The 21310-nt window shown below is 44.2% G+C and overlaps 1 protein-coding gene across 1 annotated transcript in view; it reads left to right on the top strand.

The window, feature by feature from the left end:
* The window catches only part of MCHR2 (melanin concentrating hormone receptor 2), a 33812-nt gene extending 13380 nt beyond the window's left edge, over positions 1–20432 (top strand). The window contains exons 2-4 of the mRNA XM_019538179.1: positions 1735–1944; positions 17185–17310; positions 19560–20432. Of these exons, the coding sequence (XP_019393724.1) occupies positions 1735–1944; positions 17185–17310; positions 19560–19884 (661 nt within the window). The 3' untranslated portion in view covers positions 19885–20432. The remainder of the gene's footprint in view (positions 1–1734; positions 1945–17184; positions 17311–19559) is intronic.
* The last annotated feature ends 878 nt before the right edge of the window (positions 20433–21310 follow it).

Genomic DNA, 21310 nt, shown 5'->3' with positions numbered 1-21310 from the left:
TACCCTGGGGGTCTTTAAGAGGAGGTTAGATGAACATCTTGCTGGGGTCGTTTGACCCTAGTAATCTTTCCTGCCATGGCAGGGGGTCAACTAGATGATCTGCTCAGGTCACTTCCGACCCTAGAAACTATGAAACTATGAAACTATTCCTCCGAGCTCAAACTGAAGACTTTACTGACAATTTTTTTAGAGCACCACATCTGATGGAGATCAGATGGCTCTACTGAAGACTCTCCCACTAGTCTCTACTGTTTATAGATATATTATAAATAAAAGCTATTATAAAAGAGTTAAGGTTAAGGTTGTTCAGGTTGCCCAATATAAAGATTTGGCCCAATATAAAGCTGTGTCTATGGCCGAATCACTGATTCTCGGAATCAGCATTGAATCTTCAGATTCAGATGTGGTTGAATCGAACCCAGACAGTGATCCAATCAGTGAATCGAATCACTGTCCCCCAAATCAGTCCAAATCTGAATCTGCTTCACATGCTTCTAGTTGTAAGTTAAGGTTGTAGCATCAAGCCATCAAAAGTAAGGAAACACCAGAATTATGGTTTCCTATACAGTCTTAATCCACTACATATGTGTATACATTGTATATTTTTTAAGTATTGATCACCAAGAGGACCTGTGTCTCATTCACTGGAACTCATTTAACCTTAGGCAGTTTTGAAAATCCCACTGGGCCACTATCTGCATTTTTAATGACCGAGTACCCTCCAAAATCTGCCCATTTATGCACTGCATCACCCTATCCCTTGGTCACATTCTCTCCTTTAACACCAGATTCCCACTCCTCTTGCTTGAATTTACTTTACACCCAAGAATTTCCATTACTTACCATACAGGTATTGTGAGTAAAATAGGCCTAAAAGCTCTTTAAATTATGTAGTTTTCAAATGGAAATGGAAGATCACTGTCTTGAATATGAATAACTTAACAGTATTATTAGAGATAGTTGGAAATTCTCCAGCCAAAGAAAGTTTGTTTAAAAAGTTCATTTTGTTGAGTCCAAAATGTTTTGTTGAGAATATTCTAATGGAAATGTACCTGGATTCCATTCCCAGGGGGTATGCCCCACATCTGGGGAGGCTGCAAGCTGTGTGTTTGATAGGTGTATCCTGAGAACCCTGTGAGTTTCAAATTTCTGATTCAGACTGAAACCAAATTTCAGATGCACAAAATGTTTCTGTGATGAAGAAATCCTGCTTTTTAGCCAACACTACTTTTTGTATACAAAAATATCATAGAACAATAATTCTCAACCAGGGTTCTAGGGTCATGAAGTGCCTTTGAAGGGTGTCATATGGTACAAAATAAGCTCAGGCTCATCTCTGCCTGGTCATTTTGTCCACCCCCACTGCCTGGGCCTTCGGTAAGGAGGTAAACAATATAATAAATTCATTTTTGAAACACAATATTGCTCAATTCACAAAAGTTATAGAGACGTTCCTTGAATCTAAAAAGTTTAAGAGCCACTGTCATAGAATCATAAAAAAGTAGGGCTGGAAGAGACTGCAGAATGTCATCTAATTCAATGCTATGCTCAAAGCTGGATATGTCAGGAACCACTTATACTAACTCTCAGCACCTGATGAAGCGAGCTTGGACTCACAAAAGCTTTTGTATCTTTGAATTAGTTACTCTATAAGGTGCCAATCTACCCTGCCTTCTGCCTAACTTCAGATGAACACATCTAACTACCTTTCTGATACTATGTTATTTATTTCAGAACGAAAAAGAAATCGATTCCAGATATCTATATCTGCAATCTGGCTATAGCAGATTTGGTTCATATCATTGGTATGCCCTTTCTTATTCATCAATGGGCTCGTGGAGGACAGTGGGTGTTTGGCAGCCCTCTGTGTACCATCATTACATCATTGGATACATGCAACCAATTTGCATGCAGCGCTATTATGACGGTAATGAGTTTGGACAGGTAGGTGGTTTCCTATGAATATCTTTAAATGCAGCACAGCAAATATAGTACTGTTGGAATTTCACATTTACAAAGAGTGTCCCAGTATCGAAACTTTAATAATTCAAGAATAAGAGACTGTCATTTGCTCCATTCTTAAACACATAGTTAATTTTGAGAAATAATCCAACCAACTTCATGCTTACATTCCTTGTGGACTTAAGGTGCAATTGTAATAATATTCATAATAATACTCATTTTCACTGAAACTCAGTATATTTACTCTAACCTTATTTTATAACAAAGCATAGATAGTCTACTATCTGTTTATATTATTTCTAGTATCTGTTTGCTGTGTTGGAATTCAGTAATAGTTTTGACAGCATAATAAGGGTCTTCATTTCTACCATATCAATGGCTTCCAAAAGCAGGTTGTCTGTATTCACTATGTTAAAGAGAATTCTGAACAGTTCCCAGGAGACTTTACCAAGTGCAGGGGAAAGTGTGAACAAAACAAAACTTCACAGATACATTCATAGGAGGGAGGCATTAGGAATGTATTCAGGCAGAGATGTCGACAATAGGGTCCGCAATCTGGATCCAACTCATGGAAATGTTTCATATGGCTCATGGAGCTCCTGGAGAAGATGGGAATTTGGGGAAGCTGGGCAAATGACAACTGCTGCATCACAACTGTTGTTAATCCCACTGGTGAGTGTGGGTCCAGATGTGGGCTATAATATGCCCACATGGTCTAGATCTGGCCTGGGAAGCTGGGCGAGTTTTATATCCCTGTATTTATAGAATCTTAAAGTGAAAGGCTAGGAGATACGTATTAGAAGTAAAAAACAAAATGTGATGGGTAGAAGAGTGGATTTATGAGCTGTCAGCATAAAAAGTAGCATCTCAACCCTTGTGAGTTGACTGGAATCTCCAGAGGATAAGGAGGAGAACAGGACTAAGGTGAGAAGCTTGACACTTCTCAATAGAGAATACAAATAGAAAAATAAAGTCCAAACATAGATTAAAAAATCTATATTTTTAGTAAAAAGTATAGAATGATATCAGAAGAAATGGTTAAATGGCAAGGAATTGGATAAACAATGTATGGAAAAATGGCAACTGTCATGGAAGTCCCATTTTAAAGACTCCTATCTAACCAGTCCTATACAAATTCTTGTCTAACCTATTACTAAAACTGCACAAGCAACCCTGTCACACAACTATAAAGTATAGCACTTAAGCCTGCCAGAGCTAAAGCAGCGGGACAACAGGGAACAGTATCCTGTTGCTATAGTTGTTAAAGTATTCTCAAGAGATCCAAGGAAGAGGGCCGTGCTCCCACTATAGAATTATCCTGCTTCAGGCAGAGGATTAGACCCAAGAGTCACTCTAATTAAATCACTGCCCCACCACCCCTAGAGCACACGTAAAGATGTGTTAACACCCTTGGTCTGCTTCCCCAGTCTGTACATACCTGACCATAGGGTAAAATTTCTTCTTGACCAGTCTGACCCTGAGTGGAAGAGCAGGGCACTCTAGCCAGCAAGGCACTCTAGCCAGGAACATTGGTACACTCCAGTCAAAACTCTGAGAGAGTCCAGAGAAGAGCCACATGCATGATCAGAGGTCAGGAAAACAGACCTTACGACAACAGGCTGAGAGCCATGGGGCTCTTTAGCCTGGAAAAGCACAGGCTCAGGTGATCTGACGGCCACCTATAAGTTTATGAGGGGTGACCACCAGGATCTAGGGGAATGTTTGTTCACCAGAGCACCCCAAGGGATGACTAGGTCGAACGGTCACAAACTCCTGCAAGACCGTTTCAGGCTGGACACAAGAAAGAATGTCTTTACTGTCCGAGCCCCCAAGGTCTGGAGCAGTCTGCCATCGGAGGTGGTTCAAGCACCTACATTGAACACCTTCAAGAGCAAATTGGATACTTATTTTGCTGGGATCCTATGACCACAGCTGACTTCCTGCCCTTTGGGCAGGGGGCTGGACTTGATGATCTTCCGAGGTCCCTTCCAGCCCTAATGTCTATGAAATCTATGAAAACCCCAAGCATTTTCTACAGCTGACATCCAGTGCTTCTGAGGAAGGTGGAAAAGAACCTATAGGAAGAGGAGGGGGAAAAATTCCTTCCTGACCCTGTGTGGCAGCCAATAATGCTCAGAAGTATGGAAAATACCAAAATACTCTCCATTCTACTCTGCAACTTAGGGACACCAAGCATCAGTCCACAATGAACAGGATGCGGGAAATGTAGGAAGTTTGAATGAAGGGAAGCCTCACCCATATACTGGAGCTGCTATGTAGGGTAACTTGAGTAACTTAAATACTTAGGGTAACCCAAATAGACTTGCCTTGGATCTTCAGAGAAACTGATTTTTTTCCCCAAGGAATTTGCTAACTGTATTTTTGAAAACAGCAAATGTAATTCCTGCTCCTATTGGTTTCTCCTATTTTTGCTTGACCAATAATCTCACAGTTCTACCCAAAAGGCAAAGTAGCTTATATACTTCATGATAAGTGCTGCTGTATGGAACTGCAAGCAAGGGCTGATATAGCAACAGTATTAGGTCAGCCAGTTTCCTTTCTACAATTATTTATTCCAGGACTGACATGTCCTTCTGAGAAAAATTCTGGGTTGGGACACTAGCTAAGAGATTACCAGCACCCTGACATGAGCGAACCAGAACTTCAGGGTCAGCTGTTTGGCACCCACCACACTTCAGCAATCAAGGGGGAACTTTGTAGTTTTCTGGCCTTTAGGATACTTGATGGCCATCCAGTCTGACATGACATTTTAGAATGGTGTCCAGCTTGTACATTGTGCTGGCTGCTGGGGCTTACTGGAGATGGAGATGGGAGCCATGCCCATTTTTCTTTATTCAAACCCTAAAGTAAGGGTAATCCTCAGATGAGCACTCAGATCATTTTTAAGTCATCTTTGAACCATCAAAGCAACCTACAGCAAAATGCCCAGGGCTGAGAAAACACTGCAGGATGTTCAATCTTCCTCAAAGGACATACACTATGGCAGAAGCAAGAGAGGAGCAGGAGGTACAGTAATGGAGACAAACAAGGATAAGTAGAGGAGAGAAATCATGCTTTCCCAAGGAGCTGTCTCATTAGAAATAAGGGATACTACAAGTGGGCAGAGTTGTAGGAAAAAATCTTTGTTAAACATGCTAAAATCCCAGCATGCTCTGTTGTGTGAGGGGTAGCTGCCTTCTGGTTTGACTTCCTGAGTGCTTGGTACGCATCCCTCCAGAAACCTCCCTTCCTCTTTCCAGTTCCCCTCCTCATCCTATAAGAAGGTTGTTTATTTTCTCTCTCTTCATACTCTGTTTTCCCTTTTAGAAGCACATCCCTCCTCTTCCTTGTCATGTGAATTGTATTTACACTAATTTAAAAAATGTAATCTACATTAATATTTATGTCGCCTCAGATTTTCATTCCTTGACCTAACTCCGTTCCAAGCAAGGTAACTGGCAAACTGGCAAATCTTCCTTTTACTAGAATGTGAGCAGGATGAGATCTATGCAATAAAAATCTCTATATATCAAATAATAAACTATGCACATTGAGTGCTAAACGAAAATAACAGAATCAATAACATTTTACTAGTGTTAACAGAACAGCATCTTGAAACTTCAGATGAGAGCTAGGTCTGATATTCTTCAGATCATCAAAGGTCAGTGGCAAAATTAATTCTTTCACTTTCACTCATCTCAGTGGATCTATTTCAGGGTAAGTAAATTAATTTCAATTGGGTAATTTTTTCTTTCTCAAAAGCCCTATTTGAAAATGTTTTATTTAACACACCAGAAAGAATAGGTCTGGCTGACCATGTAAATTCCTAACACTGAATTTAGAAATCAAAACTTAGTGTAATATTTCTAAAATGTCTTCAATGTCAGAAAGAAATGTACAGATAGATAAACATATAACTGCTACTTGTACCTCTTTTCATGCAAAACACCCTTCTTGTTTTATATTTTTAGGATTCAGTATTATTTGTTAGTAAACTAACGGTGTTCCTAAAACTACAAGCATACTTAAATAGATGCCAAAATGTTTCAGTGAGTACTAGTCCATATTCTACTCTCACTTTCATCATCTTACCTTAGTGAAACACTACTAACTTCAACAGATTTACTCAAGATTTATGTCAGAATAAGTCAGATTGAAATCAGGCTATCAGTTTATAACACTCTTAGAAACAGTCTTGCGTCATATAGTTCAGGTCTATAGTTAATATAAACCTTTCATTCTCTTAGGTGTGCAACAGAGCTTTCACACAAGGTCATCTTAACATCTCTCTCAACAGATTAGAACATGCAGTCCATCCCTGTCTTTCCAACATAAGTCCATAAGCTTCACAAATGGTCTTTGTCAGATGATGGTCTTTGTGCATCTCCTCTTTCAACACTGATGATTTGTGGCGTGTCCTGCTTATCACCCTATGTGACTCTTGAAGGAGGTAGGAACATCATGCAGAGCTATCTGGACATGATGTGGCAGCTAGTTACCATGGGATATGGCTTTCTGACCCTAAGAAAGCAGCTAGGCATCCACGCAGAGCCACCTATCATATCCTGCACCCACCAATTGTCCTGGACTGGGCCATTGACTTCCAAGTAGTCAATGAGGACAAGCCCACCCAGGATGCCATGGACGCCAGAGTCCTGTGGCACCACATCCAGATCATCAAGTTCCTGTTCTGGGCCTCTGCCATCAACAGCCACTTCAACTACTGCCTGAGCAGGCACCACATGACTGTTGAGTGTGCCTTTAGCTGCCTCATGGTGCACTGGTGGGCTCTCAGCACTCACCTTGTGGTGGAGGAGGAAAACCTGCTGCAGCTCATCTTCATGCACCCTCCACAACATCTCTGAGACCAGGAAGACATCTTCTGTGAAGCCTGGGCAGAGGCAGCACAGCATACAGACCAGGCATGGCACAGAGCTTGCAGAGAGAGAGCCCCTACTGACATGGGGAGCAAGGGCCCTGTAGGGCAGCAGGGAGTCTGGATCCTTGAAGCCCTGGCCATTGGGAATCCATACAGCTCCTGTAGAACCAGAAGGTTTCATGTCCCTAAGTGCCCATGCCCTGGCACTGGGCAGTGGATCTCCTCCCATGGGCTCCTCTGACTGCATCCCAGGCAGCACAGCTGACAAGCCTGGCTACCTGGAGACCATTCCTTGGAGACCATTCCCAGGGGTGTGGGACAATGTAGAGTGAGAAAGAGACATGCTTACAATGTCCCAAATGCCAAACTTTTCTTGTTTTCAATAAATAAAACTTGTTGAACACTCCCTATGTCACAACTTAGTCCCTCTTCCCATTGACCCAAACTAGCAACCTTTAGAGGGAGATGGGGAAAGGAGCAGGGGCAGGGGTGGAGGAGATTTGTGAACAGGGAAGAATAACCAGGCAGTGTGTGGGCGGGGGAAGGAAGCAGTCAAGATGGGGAACAAGGAGGTGGTTTGGGTCAGGGGGGATACCACAAGGGCTGAACTCAACACAGAAACTTGTTGGAGGGGAGGCATGGGGAAGGGGACTGTAGACCTAGCAAACTAATTCCCAGACTTGGGAGTGAAGACCAGGGACTTCTCTTCATAGGAGCTAGACAGGCGGGTGATCCCAAACCCACTGTCCTCCTGAGAGGACTGTGAGGCAGAGGCAGGATACGGGTGCAGGGCAGGGTGAGAAGAGTCTCTGAGGCAGAAGACATCACCATAGCAGGGGCTGTGGACTCCTGACCCTCCCTCACAGGACCTCCAGCCCCTTGCCCCCAGCCCCCTGCCCCCAGGACCCATTTTCCCTCTGTGGGGACCCTAACTCCACAACCCTCATTCATGCCTGGGGCCCATGTCACACAGCAAAACCAAGCCTGGGAGCTGCCCATCCCCACTGCAGCTGGGCACTCCCCCACTACAGGACCCAGGTCAGCAGAGGGGTCACAGGGAGTGGAAAATTTCCCCTATGGACTTCCCACTGGTAAGTGGACAAGCTGGGGCAGGCAGGCTCCAATGCCAACCACTGTCCCAGAGACAACCTGTCCCTCCTCCATCTCTGAGCACTCCTGCTGGCTGCTGGGACTCTCCTGGACCTGCGTGGGGGGGCCTATGTAATGGAGTGACTGCCAGGGGGCATGGATCAGCTTAGAGAGGAGGGCAGTGTCATGAATGGCCCTAGCCTTGGGCCCCAGAAACTCCAGTCCTGTTCCCCTCACCCACCACTGCCCACCAAAGCAGGCCCCATCAGGGGCCTTTCTGCTTCCCTGGGCTATGGGTCACTGGCTCCCTTATGCCACTTCTGTCCTAGGTCCCTCTCCCACTCCTCTAGCTCCCAGTCAAGGTGTAGTGGGGACCTTTCCCCACTGCCTGGCATCCCAGGGTCCCTCCCATGGGATTCTCATTTCTGTCACCCCAGGGGAGACTCCCTGGAATGGGGCATGACATCCCACTGGGGGCTGGCCAGCATCGTCTCCTGCAACCCCCAGCCAACGGGACTAGGGGCTCTCTGTGGAAGACAGATCTCTGGGGAACACCAGCCAATATGCCCTGCTCCTACTGCAGGACTTGATTGCCCAGGAGTTGTTCAACAGCTGGAGGGGAGCCATCTGTTTTGAAGCCACATAGGGGAAGCCAGGGCTGCTGTTCAATGTGAGAGTCCAGCTTGTGTGCTACCTGTGGCTGTGCTATGATAAGCTGACACCTTCAGACAAGTTTGTAATCGCCACAACTATTAAAACAATGCTGCGGTTCTGAACCCGTGACCTGATCTAGACAGAGGTTCTCCACACCTTGCTGCCTAAGAGGAGTCATGCTGTGCACCATCAGCTTTCCAGCACTATTCTTCTGCTTTGAATATACCAGGATAGGGTGGGCATGGAAGTTGCTTAATTTTCAGGGGAGGCAGTAGCATTGTCTGGGACCAGAATAAGGCTGTAACTATAGGGAGCTACATCATTGATGGGAGTTACACCATTTGGCTCCCAATCTAGCACCCTCCTCTCCTCTACCCCCCATGAGCTGGATCCAATGCTTACGGCACCTATTCCAGCCAGTCAAAGATGACACAGCATGCAGTGCCCACTCTGGCCAGAGTGGGACTCAAGCCACATGTGGTACCTGCTCTAGCCAGTATTAGGCCAGAGCACCATGTGCAGTGCAAGTCCCAGAGTGGGCATCACATGCTGTACAGTCCCAGGCAATCCAGAGCAGGTATTGGAACCAGCATGCAGGAGAAGGGCAGTTCCATGGTTCCCCTGCATGCCGGGGATCCAGGGCTTGTTTCAGCACTGTACTGCACATGGCACTGCTGCCCTGCTTCAGTCAGTCTAGGACTGGTGCTGCACATGGCATATGCCCTGGACCAGCTAGAGCAGCAGCTCCTGCTGCTTATGTCCCATTTCAGCCAGAGCAGGTGCCACATGAGGTACAGTCCTGAACCAGCAGGAGCAAGTTCCACAAGCATACTCAGGTTGGGGGAGAGTCTGTGGGCCCGATCCAGGCTGTGTGGCCAGCCCCACAGGATTCATCTGGCCTGTGGACCAGTCCCATGGGCCAAATTAATTTGACAGCTTTGCTGTACAGCATCCTGACAGGTTGTATTCCTTACTCCCACATTGGAAACAACAGTCTCACATCCTACCTTCTGGATTGCCTGCAGGTATCACATCTTCTCGATGCCTGCCTCTCTGCATGTGCCTGGTTACCATCAGTAGTGCTTTCATCATTGATAAAGCACCTGGACATCTTGATTTTATTTCAGGTTTGCTACTTTTGATTTCATCACCAGTGACATTTTAGTTCCCTTCTCTCTTTCATCAATGAGCTGCTCATTGAGGCTTCTTTTTCTCAGGGAGAAGGTACTGTTTCTTCCTGATCTGTGTTCTCTGTATAGCAATAGTATGGAACAGCATGATACTATCTTACTCTATCCCCCATATCTCTGTTTCTTTGCCTTTACACTTACAATAGTGTACAGCAGTAGTGTACAGCAGTACTCTACAGCCTTTCAAATCAGATCTCATTTGCAACCTGTATCTAATTTAAATGAGGCCACATCAGTATTTGAAGGTTATAATTTTGCCACCCTGCCTCCTGACACACATTATATTTAAGAAACAATGAACAGGTTAATTGTACCTTAAATAGTAACCCGGCCATGGGTACAAGTCAATTTAAGGTGTGATAATTCAGTAAATGAGCCACAAAGGTATTCCACATATAATATAAGACAATGTTGTATCACACCTCAAGTTGAATATGTGGCCAGTCAGGGGTGGCCCGTGGCATATCTCGATACTCAGCAGAGTGTTAGGATCCCACATGGGGAGCCCCAGAGTCCAGGGTCCTGTCCCAGCAAAATGATCCTGAGGTCCCCATGAGCCAGGTCCTGTAAAAATCACATATGCCATCCAGCAAAACAGCATACATGGTTTCATAGGTCACAGCATATGGTGAGCTTGTCAGCACCTAGGTTTAAATTTGCTGGTGTTGAGGAACCCAGGAGCATAATCCCAGATTCCCACTGCACTGACAAGTAAGGCACAATAGAGATCTAAGCCATGATCCCAAAATCACACGTTTTACCAAGCACATGTGGCATGATAGAAGGTGTGATTTTTGGCATCACACCTTAGATCCCATTGCACTTTAAACTTAACATCCGTCAAAGGCCTCTGTCAGAATTGAATAAAAGAACATATTTTGTATAAGGGCAGAGTTAGATTCAGCTTCTTGTGATGGAAATGGTACATCTGGTTTCTAGTCAAGTACTCAGCCCAGAAAATCTTCTGGTGATTCTTCTGACTTTTGTGCTCTTTTGGATACTGGCAAATAAACTTCAGTTTTCAGCCTTTGTCCAGAAAATAGACCTGCCCCAGTTTTAGAGATGGAGTAGGTTCTCTCCCCACCTAGCTCCCAAGGCTCAGTCTTGGGCAGACTTATTACTGCCTCTCTCCTTTTGCATGTCACGGCAGAATCTCAATTTAATAAGTTGAACTGCTTTGGAGAGTCCTGTTGTTTTAAAGCCCTTTAAAATTAGTTCTCCTTGCTGGGTTGCAGATAACAGATTTTTCACAGGGGTTTGGTTTTTAATTTATTTCCTGGTTTCCTAAAAAACATGTTCCACACCATTTTAATTTTTAAGCCTGCTGTCTCTCATTTGTATATAGTCATATCATTTAATTTTAGCTATGTCACAGTCTCTGATCTTCCATTTTTTCAACCTTTTTGCTGCAAGTGATTTTTGATTAATTTTATTTTTATGTTTTATTCAAACAACATATTATTTATTCTTCAGTTCTGACTCCAGTTGGTCCCAGAGAATCACAGATTTTGTAAATTGCTCAGTTCTTCCCCTGATATAAAAATCCATACATCTACATACATGAAAGTCCTCTGTGTTTCTCTCAGCCAGAGTGCTTGTAAACAGATCTTCATTGGCAGCTTTTCCTGGAGCAGTCCACAGATCTCTCTTCTGAATGCTTATCTTTGAGCTGTTGTCCACATTATAAAGTTATATCAGCAGAGATATTTCAGGTGTGAAAATCTCTCACCCCATAGCTGATGTACCCCTGAAAGCAGAACTCAAATCTGCCAGCCAACAGGGCCTTGGATGTCCAGGGAAGCCAGCTTCCCTTTGGCAGCAAAAGACACCCTTTTGCCAGCAAAGCTGTCATACACTGGGCAGCTGACCTTCTTACGGCTGCCACCATAGATAAAAAAGCATAAACCCCCAGGGCATAGATGTAGCTAAGGAAAGTCAGATCACTGCAATTCACTGTTTTCTGGCTGCTCAAATGATAAGCTCTCAGATGATATTAAACTTAATATCAAAAGAAGAATGAAAGAAGGAAAGGAACTCCTTGCACAAGCTCCATTACTGCAGTCCTTTCAGTGCCTACCAAACTGTACAGAAGCACCCTCCCACACTTCAAGTGTATTTTCATGACTTCTTCAGCAGACTTTCAATCCTTAAAGGGACAGGAGCAGGTAAATATAGCCCTGATATTTTCTTATGACTAAGTACATGAAGTCAAAAAGCATGAGGCTGAATTGATTCAATCTTCATGGATTAGTATAAGTTGTATAGATTGAACCAATTAGCAAGCAAACAGCCATTCACTTTTGATTCCAGAAATGCAGCCACATGCCTGCAGTGGCCAAAGCCAGAAGTTGGAAAACACTATAGAATGCCTCCCTGCTTGGCTGCAGCAGACAGCTTAGTCCAAGGCTAACCAGCCCATCCTCTGGGTGGGGCGGGGGGAGAGGTTGCAAGAGAGGTACAAAGCATCCTGGGATACTGGGGGACTGTGAGTTAACTTGAATCTGGAGGAGATCTGGACCAAAAGTTAAATAAACTTATTTAACCTAAATCAGTTAAGTCTGATACTACATCCTTCCAGGTTTATCTTAAACTGGTTTTGGCCATTTTGAAAGCAATTTATGTGCACTGAACTTCTGTTGTGTTACAGATTTGAACTGGTTTATCTGAGTGCTTATACTGGTTTATGTATAATTTCTGTCTCTAGCATATAAATGCTATACTAGCCATTAACTGAACTGCTGCCCATATTTTTTACATTACTGGCAATTTTCCTTGTTTTCAGAAAAAGTATGTATTTCCTGAAAACAAGGAAAATTACATATGTGTATTTATGTGTGTAAGTTTATGTAATAAATCATTTAATAAACTCACAGATCAAGTTATAATTTCCTTTCCCGTCATGATTATTAGACACAGAGCTGTACCAAGTGGACTACTAATATCTGGCTTCTTAATTAGCAGCTGATTCCCCTTTTGGTATATTCTTACAATAGGAAACTGAACTAATGTGGTAATTAATGTGGATTGTCTCTGACCTCCTTTCACTGATCTTGCTTTGTGATTTAAAGGTCAGCTAAGCATCCTATAAATTGGTCCATTACCAAATTACCCTGGAAGTCCTCTCTGGATGTTCTTTCCAGTAGTATGATTCTGTTTATGTATGCCGGGAACACAGGTCCTCTCAGGTCTTTTGCCAGTTCAGATGAGGTTTCTTTTTCTCTATCTCCTTCTAACTCTTAACTGTGCCATAACCAGCTCAGATGGATAGCTCAGATGGACAGTTGGCTCAGATGCACAGCCAGTGCAGGGGGATGGCTGTCAAGGATTTATACAAGGTCTGGATAACTCAGTCTTTTCTCTGGGGTAAATTCTGCAGCACCATCAGAGCTTGGCTGCCGAAGCTGGCTCGCAGCAACTTCATATTCTGTCCATCCTCTTATTCATTTGAACTGTATTGAACTAAACCAAATAACCTTTCCAGGGGAATTTCCTCATGTTATCTGACCTTAAACAGCTCATCTGCCCTCCTCTGAGTTGCAAACTGGGGAAAATACTGTTGTACATAGCAGGTCTTAATGAGTTCCTCCAACTGGTCCTCTTCTGTATTGAGGCAGCTATGATCTGTAACCATTTGATTTCCTTCTGGAGCTATATTTTTCACTTCTTAAGGTTTTGCTGCGACTCAACACACACACTGCAGCTAACAAGTCTAATAAGTCCCAGTCAATGGCAGGCAGTTTGCTGGTCACCTCTTCAATCCATCATAACATTCTACAGGTGTCCAGACATTTTATAGTTGCTTCTGCCTGCAGGTCATGTACATCATTTTTGAGAAACCTCCTGATATTAATTTGATTTTATTAGCAAAGTCTTAGGTCTTGTGTTAAATTCTTATGACCATAAGTTCTGTGCACATCTGAGTTCTTTGCACATCTACATTTTCTGTTCTCTTTTTTTGTTCTCTCTATGCACACAGCAGCAAGGAGAAAATCCACATTTTTCCATGGTGAATGGAAAATGGATCCCTGCACATAATACTGGGACCATTGATGAGTGCGCCAAAGGGAACCCAGGATAGAAACTGTCCTGGAGTCATTCATCCCTGGACTAGGGCTTGATATTGAAGTTTCAGGACTGTCACACCCAATTAGGGATGGATGGTTGCCCTATACCAGAAACAGAGTGACCCTTGAATGAGTATGTAGGATTCATTTCTTTATATGCAGCCATGGATGCACATAGTTTGAGCCAGAATTTCCCACTGATCTCTGGCTCCTTTGGTGCCTGCCACTTCAAGGGCTGGAACAGTCAGGGCAGCCAGCAGGTGCAGACCAGCACTGATGAGGTGGTCACATGACTGCAGGAGGGCCTTGTGATAGGAGGAGGGGGCTGAACAGCCTTCATTTTAACTCAGGCCCTCAGGGCTGAGCTAGTGGTGTGCTGCAAGGAGCCAGAAGAACACCACCCAGCCAGAGTGGCTGCTTGTGACATCTTGGAAGTACAGAGAAGGAGCTGTGGGGATAGAGGGGGGTCCTGGTCCTGGAGCATGACCAAAAACTACACCTTGCTGGAGTAGATGGTGTAGTGGGTTCACCCATGGTGGGGTGGTCCCCATAAAATGCCATGCCAGTTCCCTCCCCAGTGAAAGGTAAGTTGTGCCTTATAGCCCCAGCCCCCACAACCTGATGGGTGACCCAGAGTAGGGACAGGAAGAGTGGGGCCAGGCATGTCTCTGGACACCTGAGGCCATGGGGTGTAAGCCCCTGGGACCTCAGTGCAGGGGGTCCAAAGAGTGACCCAAGCAAGGGGGCAAAGGAGTCAAGTGAAGTTAGGCTGCACAGAGTAGGCTATCAGGGTGATCTGAAGGGCTGCACAATTTGGTGCATAGTAGGGTTGCAGGGGTGACTTGAAGGGCTGAACGGGGCATGCAGAGTAGGGCCACAAGGGAGACCTGAAGGACTGCATATAGGACAGCCCCACAGGTAGTTAGCTGAGTGAGCTCCGGTGAAGGGGGGCATGAGTGTGAGCCTCAGTGAGGGGGGCAGAGGAGTCCACTATAAATTATTCAGGGAACTAACCAAGGACTTGTTAGTGATTATCTATGTGAACTCAAAAAGGTGAGGTCCCAGAGGAATGGAGATGGACAGAAATGGTACCTATTTTTAAGGAGGGGGGAAAGGAGAAACTACTGAATTACAGACCCACCAACCTAACTTAAACAGCCGGACAGACATTAAGTAGATTGAACAATCACATTTGTAAGCAGCGTGGGTGTGTTTACACCACAGTAGTGGCATATCCCAGTTGGAGTAGCCTCAAGTATGCCTCATTTAAAGCTCCTGCCCATTATTCCAAACTCAGAAATACACCACTGAGGACTTTGCAGAATCATCCCAGTAGCAGCACTCCAGTATGGCAGATATTGATAGCTTGACAGCAGCTGCAGAAGACGACCCCAGAGCATCTTCACTGATGTATTTTTTTAGTTTGGAGTGGGTGTGTATTAGCAGATACATAGGGTATGGTTGGGCTGTCCTCTCTGGGATACATCACAGCCGCAGTATAGACTTACCCTTAGAAGATAATAATGTGATATAGCCATCCTAAATTTTTCAAGAACAAATCATGTTAAAAGAATCTAATGTCCTTCTTTGACTGGTTAGCTGATCCATTGGATAAGGATGAATCAGGAGATGTGATCTATCTTGACTGCAGTCACACATAACCAAACTTGGTCATTCTGAGAGATCATATCAAGCAAGGTCCAGCAGGGTTCTGTTCAGGAATCATTTTCCTTATTACTGGATGATGGAGAGTATACTTATCAAAGTTGCTGATGAATCCAAGGTGGGAGTGGTTACCAGAATTTTAAAGGATAGAATTAAAATTTAAAATAATCTTGCTAAGTTGGATAAATGGTCTGAAATCAATAAAACAAAACTGAAATAGAAAAAAATGCAATTATACCTTGATAATAACAAATAAGTAGGTAGGCAAGGGAATGTCAAAAAAAAAAAAACCAATCTGTTAGTTACAGTGGACCACAAAATGAACATGATCAACAGCATACTGCCATTTCCAGAAAATATGGAGCATATTAGAAAGAAGGTAATTACTTCATTGTATTTAGGACCGCTTAGTCCTCATACAGAAGGGGTCAGCAGCTTTTTGCAGCAGGGTGCCACTATAACACAGTTTATCTCCGAGCACAGGCCTCTGCCAACCCAGCCCATGCTGCTGCCTCTATTCTGCGGCCACAGCCACAATCGTTATTTTCCTCCCCACGGTGTTAATGTCACTGCTTCTACCCATGGCTCAGTTGCTTCATGTGCCAAGTCCCCCCACTGCAGAAATACCACCAACCCCCTACCCCTACTAGATAAAATGGCTCCAACGGCCAGATCCAGCCTGTGGACCATAGTTTGGGTCCCAAACTCTAAGGAAGTTGTAAGCAAATGAAAGAATCCAAAAGAAAAAAAGCAAGTACTATCAAATGTTTAAAATATGAGGCCTCTGAAGGGGCTTAATTTTATTTTCACTAGAAAAGAAATGACTTGGAGGGAAGGGAGGCATGACAACAGTCTCCAAACATTTAATAGGCTTTAAGAGGGTAGCAATTAGTGGCCCTTGATGCAGAGCAAGAAGTAATTGGCTTACTTTGCAGACAGAGATTTTGGTTCAGTATTCGGAAAGACCTCTTAACTACAAGGATTGAAATGCAAGGGAAATAGGCTGCCTAAGAGGGCTGTGGAATTCCTTTCATTGGAGGTTTTTAAGAATGTTACACAAATATCTATCAATAATGTCTGCTTAATCATGCCTCAAAGTGGGATTGAACCTGATTATCTCTTGAGGTCCCTTCCAGCCCTACCGTCCTATTGATCTTATGAATTGTCTATGGAATATATTATTAAAGATCAGGATTTTCAGACCTGCCTCTCAGTTTAAGGTGATAGCTTTTGTGGTAATAATAATGGTAGAAGTAGTAGTAATAATAGAACTTGGTGGGAATTTTATCATTGCCAATCACCAGACTGTTAAATCAATAGTAAATACTTTTGAAAAAAAATTCTCTTTATTTTACTCAGTTTATAACTATCTGTTCTCAGTTCATTCAGAATTATGCGCAAAGTATATGACCTGTAAATATACATTTTGTGTTTTATTTTATAAATATGTTCTGATCAAACTTTTCAGAAGCCTCTAAATTTGCATGCCTACTTTTGAGAGCCTAGCTGAAGCAACTTTTGAGTTTATTTTGAAAAATGCTGAACACTGTCAGCTCCCATTGATTTCATTTGTAGCTCTGGGTATGTAATTCCTAATGGGAATAAACATATTTATTCATATTCATAAGATAATCATAACATATAAGATATATGTGTAACCACACTGTCTCTTCTGTTTGTTTTATAGGTACACACTTTATTTCACTATAACAACTTTCTTTTTTCCTTTACCACTGATATTCGTTTGCTACATTCTAATTTTGTGTTACACATGGGAAATGTATCAGCAAAACAAGAAAGCAGGATGGTAAAGTATCATTCAAAGTATTTCATAATTCAGCTTCATGATCAGTGATAGAAAGACTGGGTCAATGGGTCAAAGCTTAGATTCACACAAGGGCAGAGGCACTGTAAAGCCAAACTCCACTGAGCCACAGCACCCTAGGGACTCTGGGGGGTCTAGGGGGATCCTTTCAAGGGTGCCTCAGATTGCCATGCAATGTTAGCACTCTTAAGTGTGCAAACAGAATTCACAAAATAAACCCAGAGATTTCAAAAGGGAATCCATAGCACTAAAAGCATCCTGATCTGTTGTGGTCTTTCTAAGTGATTTGCAACATAAGAATTGTTCTATTATTTGGCTCACCACATTCTGACTGTAAAATCCATCCGACTGGATGGCCTGGTGGCAATGTGGTGAGGCTACTTGTAGCGGGGTAACTCCTATAAAATGCCACAATGTTGCAACCTCACAAATAAGGCAAATGTAAGGCACCTCAGAACCCTAGCTCCCACAGCCTTGTGCGTACTGGCAGTTCTTATCTGTTGGTCTCTGGAAGAAGCTACAACCATTGAGGCACTGAATATCCCGACTCAGTCTGGCCTTTGGATTCTGTATCAATCTAAAAGGGTAATGGTAGGTCTTGGGCAGCCTCTACTCCTCCATACTCTTGCCTAGGCATATGTGTCAAAGGTCTTGGTGTGATAGTCACAGGACTCTTTACAGGCAGATTTATCAGGCACCAGACTAGACCTCTTACACGTATACCATGATACAGAGGATCTGCAGCTGCCTACTATAATCTGACCCAAACAAATTGTCATCACATTAGTGTATAGAAAACTCCACAATTTCTCTGCACCATTAGGATCAATGAATCTTTAGGATCAAATGTAACCCTGACAATTAATGCCCACTGAAATAAAAATTAAGTTACAGGTTTCCCTCGATTTATGCGGTAGATGTGTTCCCAGAGGACAGCGCATAAATTGAATTCACATAAAGCAAACCCAGTTTACAGTGGAACAGAGAGGGATGCATTCCCATGGTGGTGAGGGAGGGAGGGAGTGAGGCTGGGACTAGGGAAGGGGCGGGGTGAGGTGCGCAGGGCAGCTCAGCGGCTGCAAGCAGGCAATGTCTGGCACTCCCGGGACTGCAGCGGGGGCAGCACTGTGCTCCTCCTGGCAGTCAGGGCAGGTGGCAGCCCCACTCACCCCACTTCTCCCCACTCACCCCACAGCTCCACTTCTCCTCACTCCCCGCAGCCCCTGCTGCAGCAGCCCCAAGAGTGGCTGACGCCAGCTGCCTGCAGCCAGTGAGTTGCACCATGTTCCAAACCTCCTGGGGCTCCGATTCCCCTGGGCATCATGCCCCAAATCCCCCAGCACAGCGCAGCCCAGAGGCTGCAAGCCGATTGCGTCCACCACTCCTGGGACTGCAGCAGGGGCAGGTGGCAGCCTACAGCAGGACAAGAACAGGCTGAGGCCAGCAGCTGCTGCAGGCTGGGGCTCTTCCCAGTGCTCAGTGGCAGTGCTGGGGGGGTGGGCTACAGTGAATTTTGGGGTGGCAGCAGCCCCAGTCCCATTGCCGTGACCCAACCTGAACACTGGGCAGAACCCAGTGCCACTGCCGGCCCCAGTCTGCAGTGGCCACTGGCCCCAGCCTGCTCTCATCCTGCTGCAAACTGCCACCCACCCCTTCTCCAGCCCCAGGAACAGCAGATGCCGCCTGCTTGCAGCTGCTGGGCTGTGCTGCGCTGGTGGGTTCGGTGCCCGGTGCCCTGGGGGAAGCAGAGCCCCGGGGGGTTCAGGGCATGGTGCAGCCCAGCAGCTACAGGTAGCTGGCTTCGTCTACTCCCGGGGCTACTGGAGCATGGGCTGGGGTAAGTGGAGCCCTGGCCCAATGGCCCTTTCCACTCACCTTACTCCTTTCCCTTCCCCTCACCAATCCCTCCACTCATGGCCCTGCCCCCTCCCATCACAAACTCGCAGATTTACCTGCTTCGGGGAGGGGCAGCATGCTTATGCTGATCACATAAGAGAGAATTTACCTCACATATAACAAATTTCGGGCATATAAAGGGTCATCGTATACGAGTGAATTTGCATAAATAGAACTTGCATAAATCAAGGGAAACTTGTACTGTTCTTTGTCCCTGCTTATATCCCAAATGTATTTAACCTATGGTACTTGCTTTTCACTGATCTGCATTTCCCTTTCCATTATTTTCAACACTTGATATTTTACAGTTAGCGCAGTTCATGTTTGTGTTGCAGTTACAACACCGGTATCCCAAGACAAAGGGTCATGAGACTAACCAGGATGGTGCTTGTGCTGGTGGGCGTGTTCGTTGTAAGTGCTGCCCCATACCATGTGATACAGCTTGTGAATCTGCGCATCTCTCAGCCAACACTGGCATTCTATATGAGCTATTACTCTGCAATCTGCCTTAGCTATGCCAGCAGCAGTATTAACCCTTTCCTTTACATACTGCTTAGCGGGAACTTCCAGAAACGTCTGTCTCAGTCCACAAGCATCAAAGTCAAGATGACAGAACGGGAAGTAAATAATATTGAAAACACAATGAAGTCAAGCTTTTAGAAGATTATATTTCTTGGAGAATAATGTCTTACCTATATGTTTGTTCCAGTGGTTAAACTAGAGTTGGCCTGATTCCCTTCTCATTTACATTGATGTCATTCAGTATGTTACACCAGCTGCACCAGTGTGAAGCTAGTGCAAGAGGGAAATCAGATTTATCATTTGGATGATTAGAGAACATGCCGAAAGACTTTGTTCAAAAGCATTTTTGTCATTGTATAGTTGTCTTCTAATTATAAATAAAACATGGACCAAAAGGCCAAAATGGATTGTTAAAAATATGCAGTTCACAGGATAGAAGGTCTCTGCCTGATATGTTCAGATATGCATTCAATACCCATCATTGTATGCAAGGTAATGGAAACAAGGAGTCAGTGAAAAAAAAACAAGCAAAAAAAATCAACTACCTGTGAGCCAGAAGTTGATTTTAGCAGCCATCAATACATGCAGCATACATATAGCAGTCTGCTTTGGTGCTCACTCTCACTGTTATAACAGTCTACAAGATGGAAAAGACAAAGAAGGAAAGGAACTTTTTGGAGGGGGAAGATGCTTATAAAAATATGCCTTTGTACATGTGCTTGCAAATGATAGACTGAATGGACTAATATTTATAGTTAATGTATAGTTTGTTTCATTGGAAAATATTAAAACTTTGTTATGACAAAGAGCTATGTGTTCCAAGGATTAAGCATTGTTTTTTCTTTCCAAAATTACTACTTACAAGAAAGCGCTAAAAAGATTCCTCACTTTCTAAAGCATAGTCCTGCTCCAACTAGATGAATACCTAGCTTAATAGATCAACGGCATGACACTCATCCACTTCAATGGAGACAGGGCACACATTTGCAAGGGTTGCCAGCATTTCATTTCTATGGTTCCCACTGAAATCACCAGAATATAATGAAGCTACAATGTGAAGCCAAATCTAAAGCAGCTTACTTAGGCAAAATTTCTACTGAAATCATTGAAATTGAGAAGTTTATCTAAATAAGCAGTTGCCAAAGTATTAGAATTAATTGTATCTTTCACCCCCACCTTTTGGTCTGGTAGAGCGTGTCCAGACAAGTGCACACATGCCGCTTGTCCTGCCTCAAACCCCGTTGAGGCAGAGCAACAGGAACATGCAGGAATGAAAAAATATTCCCTGCGCTGCAAGTTTGCAGGATGGGGAGAAAAATAGACCCCTGGATATCCAGGGGTCTAAAAAAACTGCTCCGCAATAGAGCGGAGCAAGGCATGGTTCAAGACAGTACCCAGAGAGTCAATCCTCCAAAAGAGATGCTCTGGTTTTGGCTAGAGCATCTCTTTGGTGTTCCTGCTGCCCCTGGCGCTATCCAAGGTGAATTGCGGGGAGGTTCCATGGGTGTGGGTGGGTAAGGGGTGGTAGGGGATGTGGGGGGAGTTGGAGAGTGGCAGGGGGGGA

This window comes from Crocodylus porosus, unplaced genomic scaffold (assembly GCF_001723895.1).
Source record: "Crocodylus porosus isolate Cpor-Errol unplaced genomic scaffold, CroPor_comp1, whole genome shotgun sequence".
Lineage (NCBI taxonomy): Eukaryota > Metazoa > Chordata > Crocodylia > Crocodylidae > Crocodylus > Crocodylus porosus.
This window is presented reverse-complemented; position numbering and strand designations above follow the sequence as displayed.